At 34.4% G+C, this 16476-nt stretch overlaps 1 protein-coding gene across 2 annotated transcripts; it reads left to right on the forward strand.

The window, feature by feature from the left end:
* Positions 1-1598: 1598 nt before the first annotated feature.
* On the forward strand, positions 1599-15881 carry LOC123547593 (protein phosphatase 1 regulatory subunit 3B-like). Of its 2 annotated transcripts, XR_006685676.2 has the most exons (3): positions 1599-1758; positions 6881-8645; positions 9980-15881. XR_006685676.2 is itself a non-coding variant. In XM_045334820.2 (2 exons), exon 2 carries the CDS (start codon positions 6889-6891, stop codon positions 7888-7890), a length of 1002 nt encoding a protein of 333 aa, XP_045190755.1. In that variant the 5' UTR covers positions 1599-1758; positions 6881-6888; the 3' UTR covers positions 7891-15881. The 2 variants fall into 2 exon arrangements, 1 of the variants encoding a protein (XP_045190755.1); XM_045334820.2 differs by having other exon boundaries at positions 6881-15881.
* The last annotated feature ends 595 nt before the right edge of the window (positions 15882-16476 follow it).

Below are 16476 nucleotides of genomic sequence, written 5' to 3' on the forward strand. Positions count from 1 at the left end.
TTTGTCAGAATGTTACCCTCAATAAAATCTTGGATGAGTTCGATACTGGGTCATCTGGGGTCAAAAACTAGGTCACCAGGTCAAATCAAAGGAAAAGCTTGTTAACACTCTAGAGGTCACAATTTTGGCCTAATCTTAATGAAACTTGGTCAGAATGTTACCCTCAATAAAATCTTGGACAAGTTCGATATTGGGTCATCTGGGGTCAAAAACTAGGTCACCAGGTCAAATCAAAGGAAAAGCTTGTTAACATTGTAGTGGCCATATTTATGATCATACCTTAATGAAACTTGGTCAGAATGTAAATCTTGATGATCTATAGGTCAGGTTCAGATCTGGGTCAGGTAGGGTCAAAAACTAGGTAACTAGGTCAAATCAAAGGAAAAGCTTGTTAACACTGTAGTGGCCACTTTATGACCATACCTTAATGAAACTTTGTCAGAATGTTAATCTTGATGATCTATAGGTCAAGTTCAAATCTGGGTCAGGTGGGGTCAAAAACTAGGTCACTAGGTCAGATCAAAGGAAAAGCTTGTTAACACTCTAGAGGCCACATTTATGATTATATCTTTATGAAACTTAATCAGGATGTTAATCTTGATGATCTTTAGGTCGAGTTTGAATCTGGGTCATGTGGGATCAAAAACTAGGTCACCAGGTCAAATCAAAGGAAAAGCTAGTTAACACTTTAGAGGCTACATCTATGACCATATGTTAATAAAACTTGGTCAGAATGTTGATCTTGGTGATCTGTAGGTCAGTAGGTCAGGTAAGCGATACAGGGCCTTCATGGCCCTCTTGTTTTAAAATAACTTTTGTTTCAATTAACAGCTTAAAGGATTTTCACACCAAACCTTAATTAGTAATTAGAAACAAAGTCAGACTGTTAAGGTTTTCTTCAGGTGAGCGACTTTGGACCATTTGGGCCTCTTGTATAGTTTCTTACCAGTGAAATATGTATTTGATATTTTTTTCACTATGAAAATTTGAAATATATTTCACTGTAATAACTAATATTTCGATAATTCACTGAAAAACTAGCCCTGAGTTATATTTGAAATGCAGGATTCTATAAGAAACCTATTATGGATCTTAGTGAAGAGGCACAGATAGGTCAATTTCAAACCATTTAACTTTTTAAAAAAAAAACAAAAAAAAAAAAAAACACTAACATGATTTTAAATGGAAGTAAAGTCGTGCTATATGTATGACCATTTGTTTGACCTGGCCAGTATTGCACTACTGACCAACTGAACGTGCCGTGGTCATATCAAGGTCAACCTGCTCACGTGTGCGTATATTAATGTACCTAGACCAGTTAATGCTAAATATGTAAGTGCGGTTAAAACATACATGAAATTATGTATTTTTTTTACTCCTCGATAGTATGGGCACATTTAGGTAACACAAGTAAAATCAGTGCCCTTTTAATTGGTGTTTACAATTTAAAATCTATTTTTAACTATCATGCACTCATGTATTTTGTCCCAGTTAGTGAACACTGGTTATTGGACCAGACTTCATTGGTTGATTAAAAATAAGCGCATTTTGATTGGCTTCTGTGTTGAACTTGACCTACCATTACATGATCACATGTCAGCTGTTAGTCCTTGAATGTGCAGTTTCATTTGAAACCGAGCAAAACATGAAGAACAGTTCTGTCAGAGCCGGGGTACTGTTGTGAATAGACTAAACGAGTCTGGATAAATAAAATAAGTGCAGGGATTCCATTATTGTTTTCGAGGGAACCAGTATAAGGTAAGTCTTCTATTTGGAAATGAAATAACTGTAATTATCATAATAAATTCAACATTACTGGGAGTGGGAGATGATTGTGACAGGTAGGCCTACTGTATCAAGGCACAGATGGACGTACTTTAAATAATATTAACAGTTACGTTTGTATAATTGATATGTACATTATTTTTATGTAATTTTAATAAAATTTGTTCCAACTATACAGGTGAGGTTGAAATTATGTAGGACTAGGAAGGGCTGACAGGAAGAAAATTTATACACGTGTGTACATGTAATGTACTGATTACCATCCAATAACTGCGGTTTCTTTGTTAAGACTGAGTTAGTTGAGTTGTAGCTTTGAATTCAGTCATTTGAAACCACAGGCAGCAAGATATTTTGTGATGAATGAAACTTTAAAATCGGAGTCCTGAAAGGACCGAAGCCAGTGCTTATTGAGTGATATTACAGGGGTCTGAAGAATCAACATTTCATTGTGCATAGACCAATCATGATTTGAACAATGTTGGTAGAGGTCCACTAGACATAGTCCAAATATTAGGACGTTTTGGGACAGTGTGATAACTTTGACTGTCGCCATGATAGATATAAAATATCAGATCATAAAATAAGTCATCCCGATAAGCCAAATGAGTAAGGCTACACTAGACAATGTTACATGCCAAATATCTGTGCATTGTGGTTCAAGACAAGAAGATTTTTAAAGGTTTTCCCTATGCAACTCTATGTAAAACTAAGGGGCCAATTTCAACCCTAAGCCTTCCCCTAACCCTAGAGTGGAGCGATTCAGAATATTTCACATGTGAATATAAAGTTCATAATTATTATTCTAGAATCAGGCGCTGCTTTTTTGTTGTTGTTTCAAACAGTAGTCCTCAGTTGCGCACACGCTCACACAATACCAAGATTATAAAAACTATTTTTTTACAAGTCTGGCCACATAGAAACAGAAAGAAAACTCAAATGCCGCGAGGCTGAAACTTTGTAGTTTATTTAGAATAGAGCTATAGCCAGTTGCTATAAAGCACTGGCTAAAAAGTGCTCTGGGATGAAAACATGTTTATCAATCTGAGCATATTTTTTCATGTCCGTACTCGGTCTGAGAAAATGGTATGAAATATACAGATTATCTGAAAATTTACAGATATTCTAAAAATTTACAGATTTTATGTAGGAAAACTGCTGAAATTACAATTTACATGATTGTGTCCTCAAAATTGCAACTTCTTCTTCACAGGTATATTCGTTCAATATTGATTGAAGCTCCTGTCTTCAAGAGAGTAACTTGAAATTAATTGGTATATTTATATGTATAAAATGATAAATACAGATCGTTTGTGAGTTTCAGCTTTTTTTTGTTAACTTTGATTTTTCAGAAAAACCAGTCGACAGAAATGACTGAAATACACAGTTGACCTAAGTCCTTTATTTAGATGCATACCATAAGTAAATTAATTCATTTCAAGCTGGGATTTTGAGCACAGATGTAATTTCAACAGTTCTCATGAATACAGTCTCAGCCTTATACAGTCATAATGTAAACTTATACTAGATAGATAAATCTGCAAATCTATAGATTATAACTTTTAAGTACAAAATTTGTAAATAAACCACTTTCTCTTGCCTATGTTTGAAACAAGATTTTTATGCCCCCGAAGGGAGGCATATTAGTTTTCAATTGTCCATTCGTTAGTTCGTTCGTTCGTCACAACGTTAACTGTTTGCATGAAGGCACTTTACTCGCGAACCACTGCACCCAGGACCTTCAAACTTCACATGCTAATAGTACGTATTGAGTACATGACCCCTATTGACATTGGGGTTCAATTCAAGGCGCTGCGGGGACATTTGTCACCATTAGTGACAGCTCTTGTTTCTATTTAATTTGCACTGTGGGCTGTTGAGGGGGGAGTAAGTAAAGTGAAGTTGCTAGCAATTTAAATGATCAAGGTCTGAGGTTTAATATAGTAGAGCACACTACCAGTATGCTCTTTTCTCTGTGTTATAATAAATGTTTATACTTTAATTATAGACTTTTTTCTTTAGTTTGGGAAAATGACACATACTAAAATTTTTTGTCTTGAAACATTTTGTCAAAATAGATACTAATTTTCTTCAGGAAATCTCAAAAATTCATCCTGTTACAGCACATTGGGGTCTCACACTTTCCTTATGCAGTCCCCAGGACTTATTTTCAACACTGGAATCAAGTGACATACTTATGTTGTGGAATAATAACAGATTGGTTTAGTCAACCATCATGCATTGTTTACATGCACACACTTTCACCTTATAGTATTTGATAGGAGGAATAACCTTCTTTTTTAAAAAAAGACTGTTTAGCATACATTTTTAGAACATGACCGGTACACTGTAGGTGCTACAAGTATTTGAGTAAATAGACTGGTTCATGAAGCCATCATGTGTTATTTGCATGTTAGTCACTCTAACACGGCATGAAAGCCATGGTGTTTGGTTGTGAACTTGGAGGATGCACTTTACCATAAAATGATAAACAATCCAAATACATTGTCAAATTGAAACTTGGATTAAAGGATTAATCAGATCTTGACAAAACTTACCAACATACATTTATCAAGCTGTGAAATTCTTAATGCTTAAATACAAAATAAACATGGCTGTTCAGTTTAAAAAAAAATGGGTAGCCTGAAAGGACATACTGTTGAGTGTTGTTATAGGATGTGCTTGATTCATTACAATACAAAGTTCTGCTGGAAGTAGATTCAGATGGACTAAGAACTGAAAATGGGATCATGATTGTGTTCTTTCTTCTCTTATTGACTTTTAAGGATTGGTTACAGTGAGACAATTTGCTTTCTGAGAGTGAAACACATGCAAGCAGTTCATGTACATAATGATAATATGGTATATTGACTGGTAACCACTAACCAGTAGTGACACTATTGATTATGCAAGGTTTACTTATTAAAAGGTGGTCAGGCTTATTTTAAAAGCAACATTTTAGGACATTTTTTTATTTTTAGTATTATTTTTTTATGAAATTTTGTAATTACATGTACTCGCTTTTATTATGAGAGTATTCAATAGGAGGACTACTTTTTTTTGTATTTCAGTATATTTTCTAGTTTTACATTTACATTTAACAGATATTGAGATATTTCAACAATCTGAATTAAAAGGCAAGTTTTAAGGTAGTGTGTGGCTTCCAAATTCATTGATTTCCAGTCTATCCAGTGTCTAACAAAGATAGGTAATAATATATTTACAAACTTGCATTTCTAATGAATTTTGGCTAAATGTATATTTATAAAATTTAATGTAAATCTTTATGTCAAATATAATACAATAGCTCGTATGTTGATATCAAACCTTTGTTAAAGTAGATCTACCTGTATGTTTATTAAATTTAGACATAATATTATGCTTAAATAGCCATCTTGTTTGGGCAACCAGGATATGAAAGTCAAATTTTAAGAATACCTCATACATGCCTTGTATTAAGCATTTAAGTGTAAATGATCATTTATTAAGCTTTCGGACAAATCGATAAGGCATTCTTTTATTAAAAACTGTAACTGCAAAACAAAGGATTTGTTTGAAACTAAACATCTGTTCATCTTTGACTTATCTTATTTATTTTCATTTCTGGCCAAAAACGCCATGTTTAATTTGTTTGATATTATCTGAACACAGTTTTTCAACAATATTTCAGTTATGTAAAGTGTAATGATTGTCAAGTGTGGCTGTGTTTCTGATTACTACACCAGCACTATAACTAGGCTCAGCAAGTACTTTACAACTTCCACACATAACCACACCAGTACTATAACTAGGGCTCAGCAAGTACTTTACAGCTTCCACACATAACCACACCAGCACTATAACTAGGGCTCAACAAGTACTTTACAACTTCCACACAACCACACCAGCACTATAACAAGGGCTCAGCAAGTACTTTACAACTTCCATACATAACCGCACCGGCACTATAACTAGGGCTCAGCAAGTACTTTACAACTTCCACACATAACCACACCGGCACTATAACTAGGGCTCAGCAAGTACTTCACAACTTCCACATACAACCACACCGGCACTATAACTAGGGCTCAGCAAGTACTTTACAACCTTCTCACATAACCACACCGGCACTATAACTAGGATTCAGCAAGTACTTTACAACCGCCACACATAACCACACCGGCACTATAAGTAGGGCTCAGCAAGTACTTTACAACCTCCTCACATAACCACACCGGCACTATAACTAGGGCTCAGCAAGTACTTCACAACTTCCACATACAACCACACCAGCAGTATAACTAGGGCTCAGCAAGTACTTTACAACTTCCACACATAACCACACCAGCACTATAACTAGGGCTCAGCAAGTACTTTTACAACTTCCACACATAACCACACCAGCACTATAACTAGGGCTCAGCAAGTACTTCACAACTTCCACACATAGCCACACCAGCACTATAACTAGGGCTCAGCAACTTCCACACATAACCACACCAGCACTATAACTAGGGCTCAGCAAGTACTTCACAACTTCCACACATAGCCACACCAGCACTATAACTAGGGCTCAGCAAGTACTTTACAACTTCCACACATAACCACACCAGCACTATAACTAGGGCTCAGCAAGTACTTTACAACATCCACACATAGCAACACCAGCACTATAACAAGGGCTCAGGAAGTACTTTACAACCTCCTCACATAGCGGCTACAGGAGTACAGATTTCTGTCAGTTCTATCTCAAGATCATTCACCTTGTAATCTCTGTATCAATCCAGATTTGACATAAAAGCCATATTCAATAACAAAAAGAAGTATTAACATAAATAATTTGACAATTAGATAATGTAAAATTAGATATATTGCCACGACTAGAAGTTCACAATTTAATTTGTGTGCATGCTAGAATATATGTGGTATATAGTCAGCTTAAGAAAATACCAGATTTAAATGCTTATAGCATTAATACCACATTCATATATATTTGTTTTTGCTAATACGGACATATAGTCTGTAAAGAAAAAGATAGATCCCTCACAAATTTTTCTGATTTTACGACTACTTGTGAATTTGTTTTGTTATATCACAGATCAACGTTATATATTTTCAGCTACACAGATGTTAGACCTTGAGACAGTCCCTCGAATGGCTAAAATGCCTATGGATTTCGCAACGTATCTACTATCTTCCAGCCCACCTGCAAGTAATCTTGAGCTTCTAAGCTTAGCTTTTGATCCTGAAGCTGCGCGACACTGGGCGCAGGCAAACAATGAACAAAATAATGAATGCCAATTTAATGGTTGTGATCCAAATGGAAATTTCGTGAGTCGCAGAAAAGCAATCAAGCCGATTATAATTAAGAAAGATGAAACGGCAAGCGACTGTGATATGTCAGAAGCTTCAAGTGACTCCGGGCGGGTAACTCCTACAAGCCCCTGTTCACCACGAGTCAGTAAAAAAGTTTCTTTTGCAGATCACAAAGGCTTTGCATTAGCAACAGTTCGAATAATGACGGAACCTTCGGACCATCCCCCAAGGTTAACAGAAGATGTAATGAAAAGCATAACGAAAGATGAGAAGGCAGTTGTTTCGGGATTACCTCCATATAAACTAAAATTTACACAACCTGCCTCCGACTATATGGCATTCCGTGATGCTATTGAGAAAAACTGTGTTTCTCTTGAAAATGTCATTTTACGAGACTATACTGTGCTCGGAACAATAAAAGTAAAAAATATTTGTTTTGATAAACACATTTTTGTGAGATGCACATTTGATTCCTGGAAATCTAGTCAAAACATTGAGGCGAAGTTTGTTCAGCCATTCGGTGGTAACTTGGTGCATAACTTTGACACTTTCTCATTTGAATTTGAAATAGATTCACATTGTGATACAAAGAATAAGGTGCAGTTTGCCGTCTGCTTCGAGACTCCATCTGGTCAGTATTGGGACAATAATTCAGGGGCAAACTATGAAATAGTTCCTACAGACTTCAGTTCTGCAGAAGAGCACACCACAGAATTGTTGCCAACAACAACGCTGACATCAAAGACGAAAGCTGGTTCTTGGTCCGAATATAGTTGCTGGCGCCATGTCGATACTTCATCACCCTACTATTGAGTTGCCATTGAAATCACTTGCCTGCTTCAAGGCAGCAAATGTCCTTGGACACCTTAAAATCAAATGGTTGTGTTTCAACAAACCAGCCAGTATCCACAGCAACCAAAGGTCATTGAACTTGTCAAGTAGAAGTTCAGCAGATATAGTAATAAAATTCTGTGTTGTGAAAATTGGTTTGCTGCAGACAAGATAAAGTGACATGATGTCATACATCAATAACATCTATAGTGACATGATGCCATACATCAATAACATCTATAGTGACATGATGCCATACATCAGTAACATGTAAAGTGCTTTTTCTCATTTTAAAGCTGCAGATATTGCAAGAAAACAAAGCATTACAGTACTTAGTGTCAGCTGTAACCATGGTTACAGTAGGAGAAAAAAACAAGCAAGAACATAGTGCCATATCATGAAATAGCTGGCCGATACGGAAGTATCAAAAAATGTAAAGTGAACAAATAAGACGGTATGGTGGTGATTTTAAGCATAATGGACTCACCGTACTTTGGCTTCAGACTGCTGGCCAAGCAAGTAGATAGATCTGAGAAAAATGACACTTGAAGATGTTAAAAGTAAAAGGACCTACACATTAGACTGGAGCAAATATGCCAGAAGTCATGATTGAAGACCACATTAAAGAGTCAGAATTGTAAAAGGCTTCTCTTTAAAATACATGTTAAGAACTGCATTGTCAAGCGTTGAAAGAAGACTGGTCTAAAAGAAGGTCCACTTTGTGGAATGGTATAAGAGTATGTCAGTTTTACCTGTGCATATTTATTGTATAAGCTGGTTTTTACAACAGTGTTAGGTCTTTGAACATTTGTGATCATTTTGTGATGTTTTTTCATCTAAAATTGACTGAACATGTTACATGCAGATTTTGATCTTATCTGTATACCACTAATAGTCTGTTAGTATTATAGTGATATTAACAATTTTGTACCAATTTACTCATTTAGTTTAACAGATTACACCTTTTTTGGCCGAACTTACAGTCTTACTTCAGTACTTTTGCGTTTATTGCAGTTGTGTATAGCCTTGTTCGTTCTCGTTTTGCAGTTTTAATGTCAAGACTTTAATTTTATTGTCTAGGCCTCATTATATGACAGAAATATTTGTCAGTTTGTATACTAAATGAGCATAATATATCTGACTCATCAAGTTGTTTACAAAATTTATACTTACGTGACTGGACTTACATATTTGTGTATTTTGTATATATCTTGATACTTGTCCAATTTCCAACTTAATCAAAGTCGTGACAAGTAAAATACCTACCTTATTGGATAAGGTGTTTTCATTAAATTCCTTCAAGTTTATTGATGTAAAAGGCATATTTCAGAAGATCTTATTTGCCTTGAAAGTTACTGAATTGTGAAAGAAGTTTCATTTTAACTTAGGTAAATTATGGAAATGATCAAACTTTAGTGTCCTCAGTAGGCCAAACGAAAATACAGCTTGTTTTTGAGCATCGTAAATTTCAATGGAAAAGTTTATAATGTCAGTCCTAGGTTATCTACTATCTAGTCTCAATAGAAATTCAAGTTTTTACTTTATTATACGGTATTTCAAGTCTGTTGTTAGTGGTATATGTTGTAAATGATACAAATACTAAACAATCATGGAGGGTGTAAAACCTGAATAAAAATTATTGTCACAGTCATAAAGCTTTCAAGATAACGAGATATAAATGATCACATGTGTAATGATGCCTGTAATTCAATTATTAAAACAAGTGATGCGAAAATGATAGGAAAGACAGTGACCTGTCAACTGCAATTCATGTTTTGACAGAAGTTTTTGCTTAATTAAGTTTTATGCTCGAGGCGGTGACTGGTAGATTGGAGAATTCAAGATTTTAAGATATGTAGATATTTTATGAATAATTATAAGTTGATTATGAATTTGAAAAATATATAATTTGTGAAAAAGGTCACCATTGTTACGAATTAGTCATTTTAGTTAAAATGAGAAATTAGTGTTGTCAGGTTTTAAGAAAAAACTATAAAGCATATCGTTGCACCATGAAAATGCTATAAATTAAAAAAAATATGAATAGTAATAAGGTAACTTCATATTTTAGGTAGCTGAACGATTACATGAATTGAAGTCAAAAAAAAAGAGACATGAATTCAGTGGAATTATGAAAGCAACTTTATTTCCAGTGAAATAATTACGAGCGAAACAGCCGGGCTCCAAGCTGTTGCATTGTGGGTTATTATTGAATAGAATTTCTCATCTCAGAGTTCATGCTTTCTCCAGTAGGATAAAAATTACTGATGTGTCACGCAGGATCGATACTACATCACCAACGTGATCGTCATAAGGCAATTTTCATGTACGCATTATTTCTGCGTAGCTTTAAGAGAATCAATAAAGCGAGACAAACAACACTTGTATGGTTTCCACAATTTTAGGTAGTTCAGTGCTACTGCTGATAAGGGAAAAAAGAAAGAAAAGGGAAAAAAGAAAGACAAGGTGAAATTTGTTTTGACCATGTTTTGGTTCAAGTTTAAGTTGATAAAAGGTCCGTTCTTGAGAAGAGTGTGGCATGCTATGTTTGTCTATTTTTCTTCAAAGTTTAATTTATAAAAAAATATAAGTATTTTCTGACCATACTGAATAGAGAATGCATATCCATGTAGAACATGTGTATGTAGAAAGAAAAAGTGCAATAAAGCTTTACTTGAATTATTGCCCAAGTTTTACTGAACTTTGTAAAAGTTTAAACCAAGATTAATTTTAGGAAAAAGTTTACTGGTTGGGAACCATTTTCCGGACACATTTTCATATTTCGGCTCCATTAATTCTTAAAAAAATATTTGACATAAATGAAGTCCATACTGCACAAACTTCAGCCCCTTCTGCATCCGATGTTGTAATCAGCATCGCGTTGTGACGTAAAATATGGGTTCCGTGGGGCCTCAAATGGGGTCACTAAAATGAGGTATTTTTCCCGTCAGGTAAACCAATTTCCGGACAAATATTTTGACGGTGTTTTGTTGTTAATTTGATATCAAAATAAGTAATTAAACTATTTCTACACATTTTTTAATCATTCATCTCTTCAAAATTGCACTTGAAACATAACCCGACGTTCAATAGCAGCTACGAAAGCAAACCGAGGTTGACTATAAAAAACTCGAATTTCGTCTAACACGAATCCTTGATAATTCCAATAGAAATAGAATAAAATTAGTGCAAAAATCGACAGCCCTGCATTTTACGTAACATTTAGCGTGAAATTAAAAGTAGAACAAGTTATCAGCAGACAATCATTATATAGTTTGATTATTTCTTCCACACTTGATATCTCAGCATGTGTGAACTACCGCGCATGCGCAATGCTATCTTCATGCCCCGTTAAGACAGAAAGTTGTTTCGTAAACGCAGGTGAGTTATCATCAAAAACCCAAACATTATACAGCCTTATAAAATAATGGTTTGTTGTAGACATGAAGAACAAACATCTAAATGTTCTAGATAAAACAATAACATGAATAACAACGAAATAAAGCGGATATTGCATGTGTCCGGAAACTGGTCCTGTCCGGAAAATGGTTCCTTACCAGTATATCAATAGAAATTTTAAGGACAATTTAAAGTTGATTAGGAAATCAACAAGTAATACATGCTATCTAGTACTGGTGCTGTATAAAGGTGAATGAACAGAGAGAATATGTGTCTGTATTGTGGAGCAAATCGATATGAATTGCGTATATAGGGCTTGTTTACTAACTTAGCTCAAATGTGAAGGTCATTGTATCCAAAACAGATAAGAGGGGAGAAAAAATAAACCAGTCTATGTTATTTCTGAGTTATTCAAGGTCATTTTTAACAGCTCCGAATGAACATGGTAGGAAGAGAATACTGCAGCCATCTTGAAATTTCTCATGTTAAAAAAATGTGAGATCTTTCTCACAATTACATAAATTGTCTTAGGAGAAAATGTACTCTTTTGTAATTGTATTGCAGGAGTAGGCTATTGTTAAAAACAAGCTAGCAGGACACCTGTTGAACAAGTGTGCTTTCCATTAGACCTCTGTGATGTAGTTGTTTTTTTTTTGTGCCGTTTTTCTTATTCACCAGAAAAATGGATTTAGATTTCCTATTTTCCCAACCTTTAATAAAAGCATTTTATGATTATTTTGCAATGAAAGTAACATAAATTTTATTTTATAACCATTCCCTGCACCCCCACCTCGGCTTGAAAGCTGCACTTGATGGTAAACCTCCCCCGCCCCCTTTGTTGTAGATGTTAGAAAAGCTGTAAAACAGTTAATGTGTCTGACCACATTCTGAAACATTTCTGTAAAACAGATGCTAGGAATTGTTAAAAGTCGAGGGCTAAATGGAAGACTGTCGTAAGATATGGTGCATGTTTCTGTGAATTCTGGCAGTTTTCCATTTAACCACTGAGATGCGACCTTGAGTTTATTAGAAAATTACTTAATTTATTATATACCATTATATTTGTAGAAGTTACAACATTCCTTGTTTTACCTACTACTGTTGTTTCTGGAAGCAGTGAAAAAGAACATTGATGTGAATCATATTATTATTTTTGAAAGCATTGTTTTTTACATTTATTGTAGGTAAATACTTACATTTGCTGGCAAATCAGTCACTCTGTTTACAGTAGGTATGATTTAATAGTTAAGAGGTAAATGTTTATAGCCTTCTAGGGACATTTACTGATAGTGATTGAAAGGCTATTTTTAGTATCAAATTTAATTTCCCTTGATGAAAGGTGTGGCAGACGTGTCTAGATTACACATTAGCGTCAGAAAATTGCTTGATCAAAGCATGGTATACCACTATATTGCCTTTTTTTTGACAATGAATACAAAGTGTGCCAAGAGTTCTCTGACATGAACTGTTTCTATAAATAGATTTTTAGGTGAAATGCTGTTCTAAGCAAGTAGTCAGCTCTTGTTTAAAGACGTGGTTTGCTCAATAAAAAAATAAGTATTACCTGTAATAATCATTTTAATTGCATAATTATCTATTACAGAAATAGCACCTGCTTAATCATTAATCAACATTTGAGCCGCACCACGAGAAAACCAGCATGGATCCAGGCCTATCTGCGCAGTCTGGTCAGGATCCATGCTGTTCGCTTTCAAAGTCTATTGCAATTAGAGAAACCGTTAGCGAACAGCATGGATCCTGACCAGCCTGCGCATCTGCGCAGGCTGGTCTGGATCCATGCTGGTCGCAAATGCACTATGTTGGTTTTCTTATGGCGCGGCTCTTTTTTTTATTATTGAATTTTATTTTGCTTCATGCATCCCAGGTTTGTACAAGAAAAAAAGATTCTACTTTTTCAAACCATCAGTGGTTCGTGTATATTTCATAAAATTAGACCATTTTTTGTAGTTTTTTCCATATACAAATGTAATCGGGTTCCTTTATTATTGAAAGTGCATTATAATCCCAATATTTTAATATTTTTCCTGTGTATGTATCACTAAGACTTTTTTCATGTGTTGTCATGCTTATTTTTTGTGTGTGTTTATTGTGGAGAATTTTTTTCAAGCTTGCTTGCAAATTAGAAATTACTTTTATACATTGCTATTATGAAAATTTATATATAATATATATATTAATTGTTCGTCTGTTTCAAACACCTTTCTAAAAGATGTTCAAGCAGTAAGAATGCGGAGATAAATTTAGTTGTTATTGTTGATTATTTTTTACATTGTACATACATGTATGTATCTTAAATATATTATTTAAACAAGGTACATTTTGAAAGCTTTAGGTGATACAGCTTTAATGCATGTTTTTTTTTTTGTTTCAAGCTTAGCTTGTTGCCGATTCATATTTTTTCAGAAAGGTGGGTCAGTCAGAGCTGCCTGTTACACATCTACCTGTCCTCATGTACATAATGTCTATATTGTTGTAATTCAAATCAGAGTTTTATATTCTATGTAGATATTAGCGTGATTGTCTAGAAAAACACTTATAATTGTTATATTAAAGGATTGTACTCCACTTCCTAGAACAACACAGTTAAGGATTGTATTCAGTTTCCTACCTCTTTACATATTTGCCGGTACATGATTATAACAAGGAAAGACGAGAAATAAACAGGGAAATAAACAACGTGTGTACTTTCATATCTTACAGGGAAGTCATCTAATCTTCTCCTTAAAAGTATTTCAGGGTGTGTTGAAAATATTGCTGTAAAAATGTGACTTTGTTGAGCAAAATAAACATTTCAATTGTTGTCTTGGCATGAAATTATTCTATTGATTCATAGATTTAAACAGATAAGATAGTTTTGCATTGGGGCGACAAAAAAACACCACTCTCTTACAAATTTGACTATACAAGTTTGACTTGTGAAACTTCCCTAATTTTATTATGCACAGACAGGAATATACTGAAAAATATGTATTTTATACCTGAAGGAAAAGTTTTTTGTGTTGGAGGGCATTAAAGATGTTGAGATGATTACTTTACTAATGCCAGTCTGGTTTTCAGTGTACACACAATGGCACAGTCTATACATTTAAACTGTCATGATAATGCACTGTACATCATATAAATGTGACAAGTTTGTAGAAAAGTTATAAATGCAGGTTAGCATGTGTTTTACTGAATGTTACATAATAGGAAATACTATCCACTTAGGATGTTGAAAGTTACTACTTCAGGGCATGTTTAGATAAAATATTTGATGTGTCAAATTTGGCTCAGTAACTGTAGACTTGGTATTTTTTGTAACAGTTATTTCACAACTTGATTGACCATAGAGCTATTTGCATTGTTGAGAATTTGTGATTCAGAATTATTTACGGTATACTTTGGGAGGTAATACATCTAATATTCACAAATTTTGAATTGGTGTGCACCTGTTTTGGTCAATATTAGCAAAAAATGAAATGGTTGCAAAAATTACCCAATTAACAGATTTAAATTTGCACAAATTTAGGATGCAGTTGGGATGTTTTGACCTAAGGGTTTCAGAGCAGTGAAGATTAACATCCTATAACATGTTCCCTAGTTATTAAAGGACAGTAAACTGTTAAATATTTAGTAGTATGTACCAAGGTTATAGATCAGTAATCATTTGCAGTTATCAAGCATAGCAAAGTGGAGTATTTTTTTTGGTGATCACTTCATTTTTTTTACTGCATAATCTTATGGGTGGGGCGATCATTCTGAATGGGTGTCAGCTTTAACTGACTTGTTTTGATTAAAATTACTGTCTTTATATTTACCTCATGAGCTCTTACACTTTTTTTGTTTTTTGAAAGAGTTTGCAGATTTTTTTTTAGGGAGGGGGGGGGGGGATATCAGAAGAGGACTATTTAACAGGCTTATTATTTTGGCCAGTTTGCCAAATTTACACTTGGTTTGGCACATATCTCGATCCGATTGTCATTTTGAGTATTTTAGCTTGATTAGGGTAACAGAGGGAACAAAATTTCATCAACTGTTTGTTAATTTCTAGGAAAAGGCTAATAATGATACTTTCTGTGAAAGGAATTAGCATTGCATAGGTGGTAATTAAAAAATACTATTTTTAAATGCATAGTTCAAATCATCTGACAAGATACATGAACTTTGCATATTATTATGAGATTTTTCCTAGAATAAAATGTTACTGAACATTTTCTGACTTTCTGTTACTTTCTATTGCATCAAGCTAAAATACTGTGAACAAGCTAAATTTATAGATTATGATTCTCAGATGTGCTATGTTTGTTTACAGTAACAGTCAGTTAAAATATTTGTGTGTTGACATATTTGTTATCTCTTTTTATCAAGATGCCATTTGTACCATACATGATATATATTTCAACATACTTTGTTATTTGTTAATATTATGTTAAATACCTGTATATAAGATAATGTACTCATGTTTTGTGTGTGATACAACAGGTTTCCTGTTTAAGGAGCTATGTCATTATTGTAAGACACAAAAGTTTGTCATGTGTGAATATTCATGACAAATAAAAAGTTGTTGAATTATAGTTTTTTTGTTTTTTTTTTGTTTTTTTTGTTTATATAACCTGTTCCAAATTTATGATACCACATGCACTGCGTACATCTGGGCATGCATTGTACACGGAGATATATAGTGATATATCAGCGAAATATTGAATGCTCTAGATGTTTACATGTACTTACCATGACTCCTAGAAAAAATGACTTGTTTTGCCTGGCATTAGGTAAAGATTCTGCATTCCATTTCAAAGTGATTAAGGAGAACCTTGCTACATGTTTTATTTCGTCTATGTACTTTCAAGATCCGTCCTCTAGAAGCACTGTAGTTAGTGCACATACAGCATTTACTACAATGGGGGGGGGGGGGGGGGAAATATTGTTTTTGCCCTGTCTATCTGTCCGTCTTGTCACACTTCTTTCCGATCAATAACTGCAGAACCGTTTGACCTAGAACCTTCAAACTTCAAAGGGTCATAGGGCTTATAGATGGAATTTGTTTTTGGGGTCACTCTATTGAAGGTCAAGGTTACAGGGGCCTGAACAACGGAAACCGTTTTCGATCAGTTATTTGAGAACCATTTGACCCAGAATGTTGAAACTTCATAGAATGAGTGGTCATGC

Source organism: Mercenaria mercenaria, chromosome 9, assembly GCF_021730395.1.
Source record: "Mercenaria mercenaria strain notata chromosome 9, MADL_Memer_1, whole genome shotgun sequence".
NCBI classification, from domain to species: Eukaryota; Metazoa; Mollusca; class Bivalvia; order Venerida; family Veneridae; genus Mercenaria; species Mercenaria mercenaria.

Coding starts and splice junctions, on each gene's coding strand:
- LOC123547593 (XM_045334820.2), top strand. CDS start 6,889: ATGTTAGACCTTGAGACAGTCCCTCGAATGGCTAAAATGCCTATGGAT.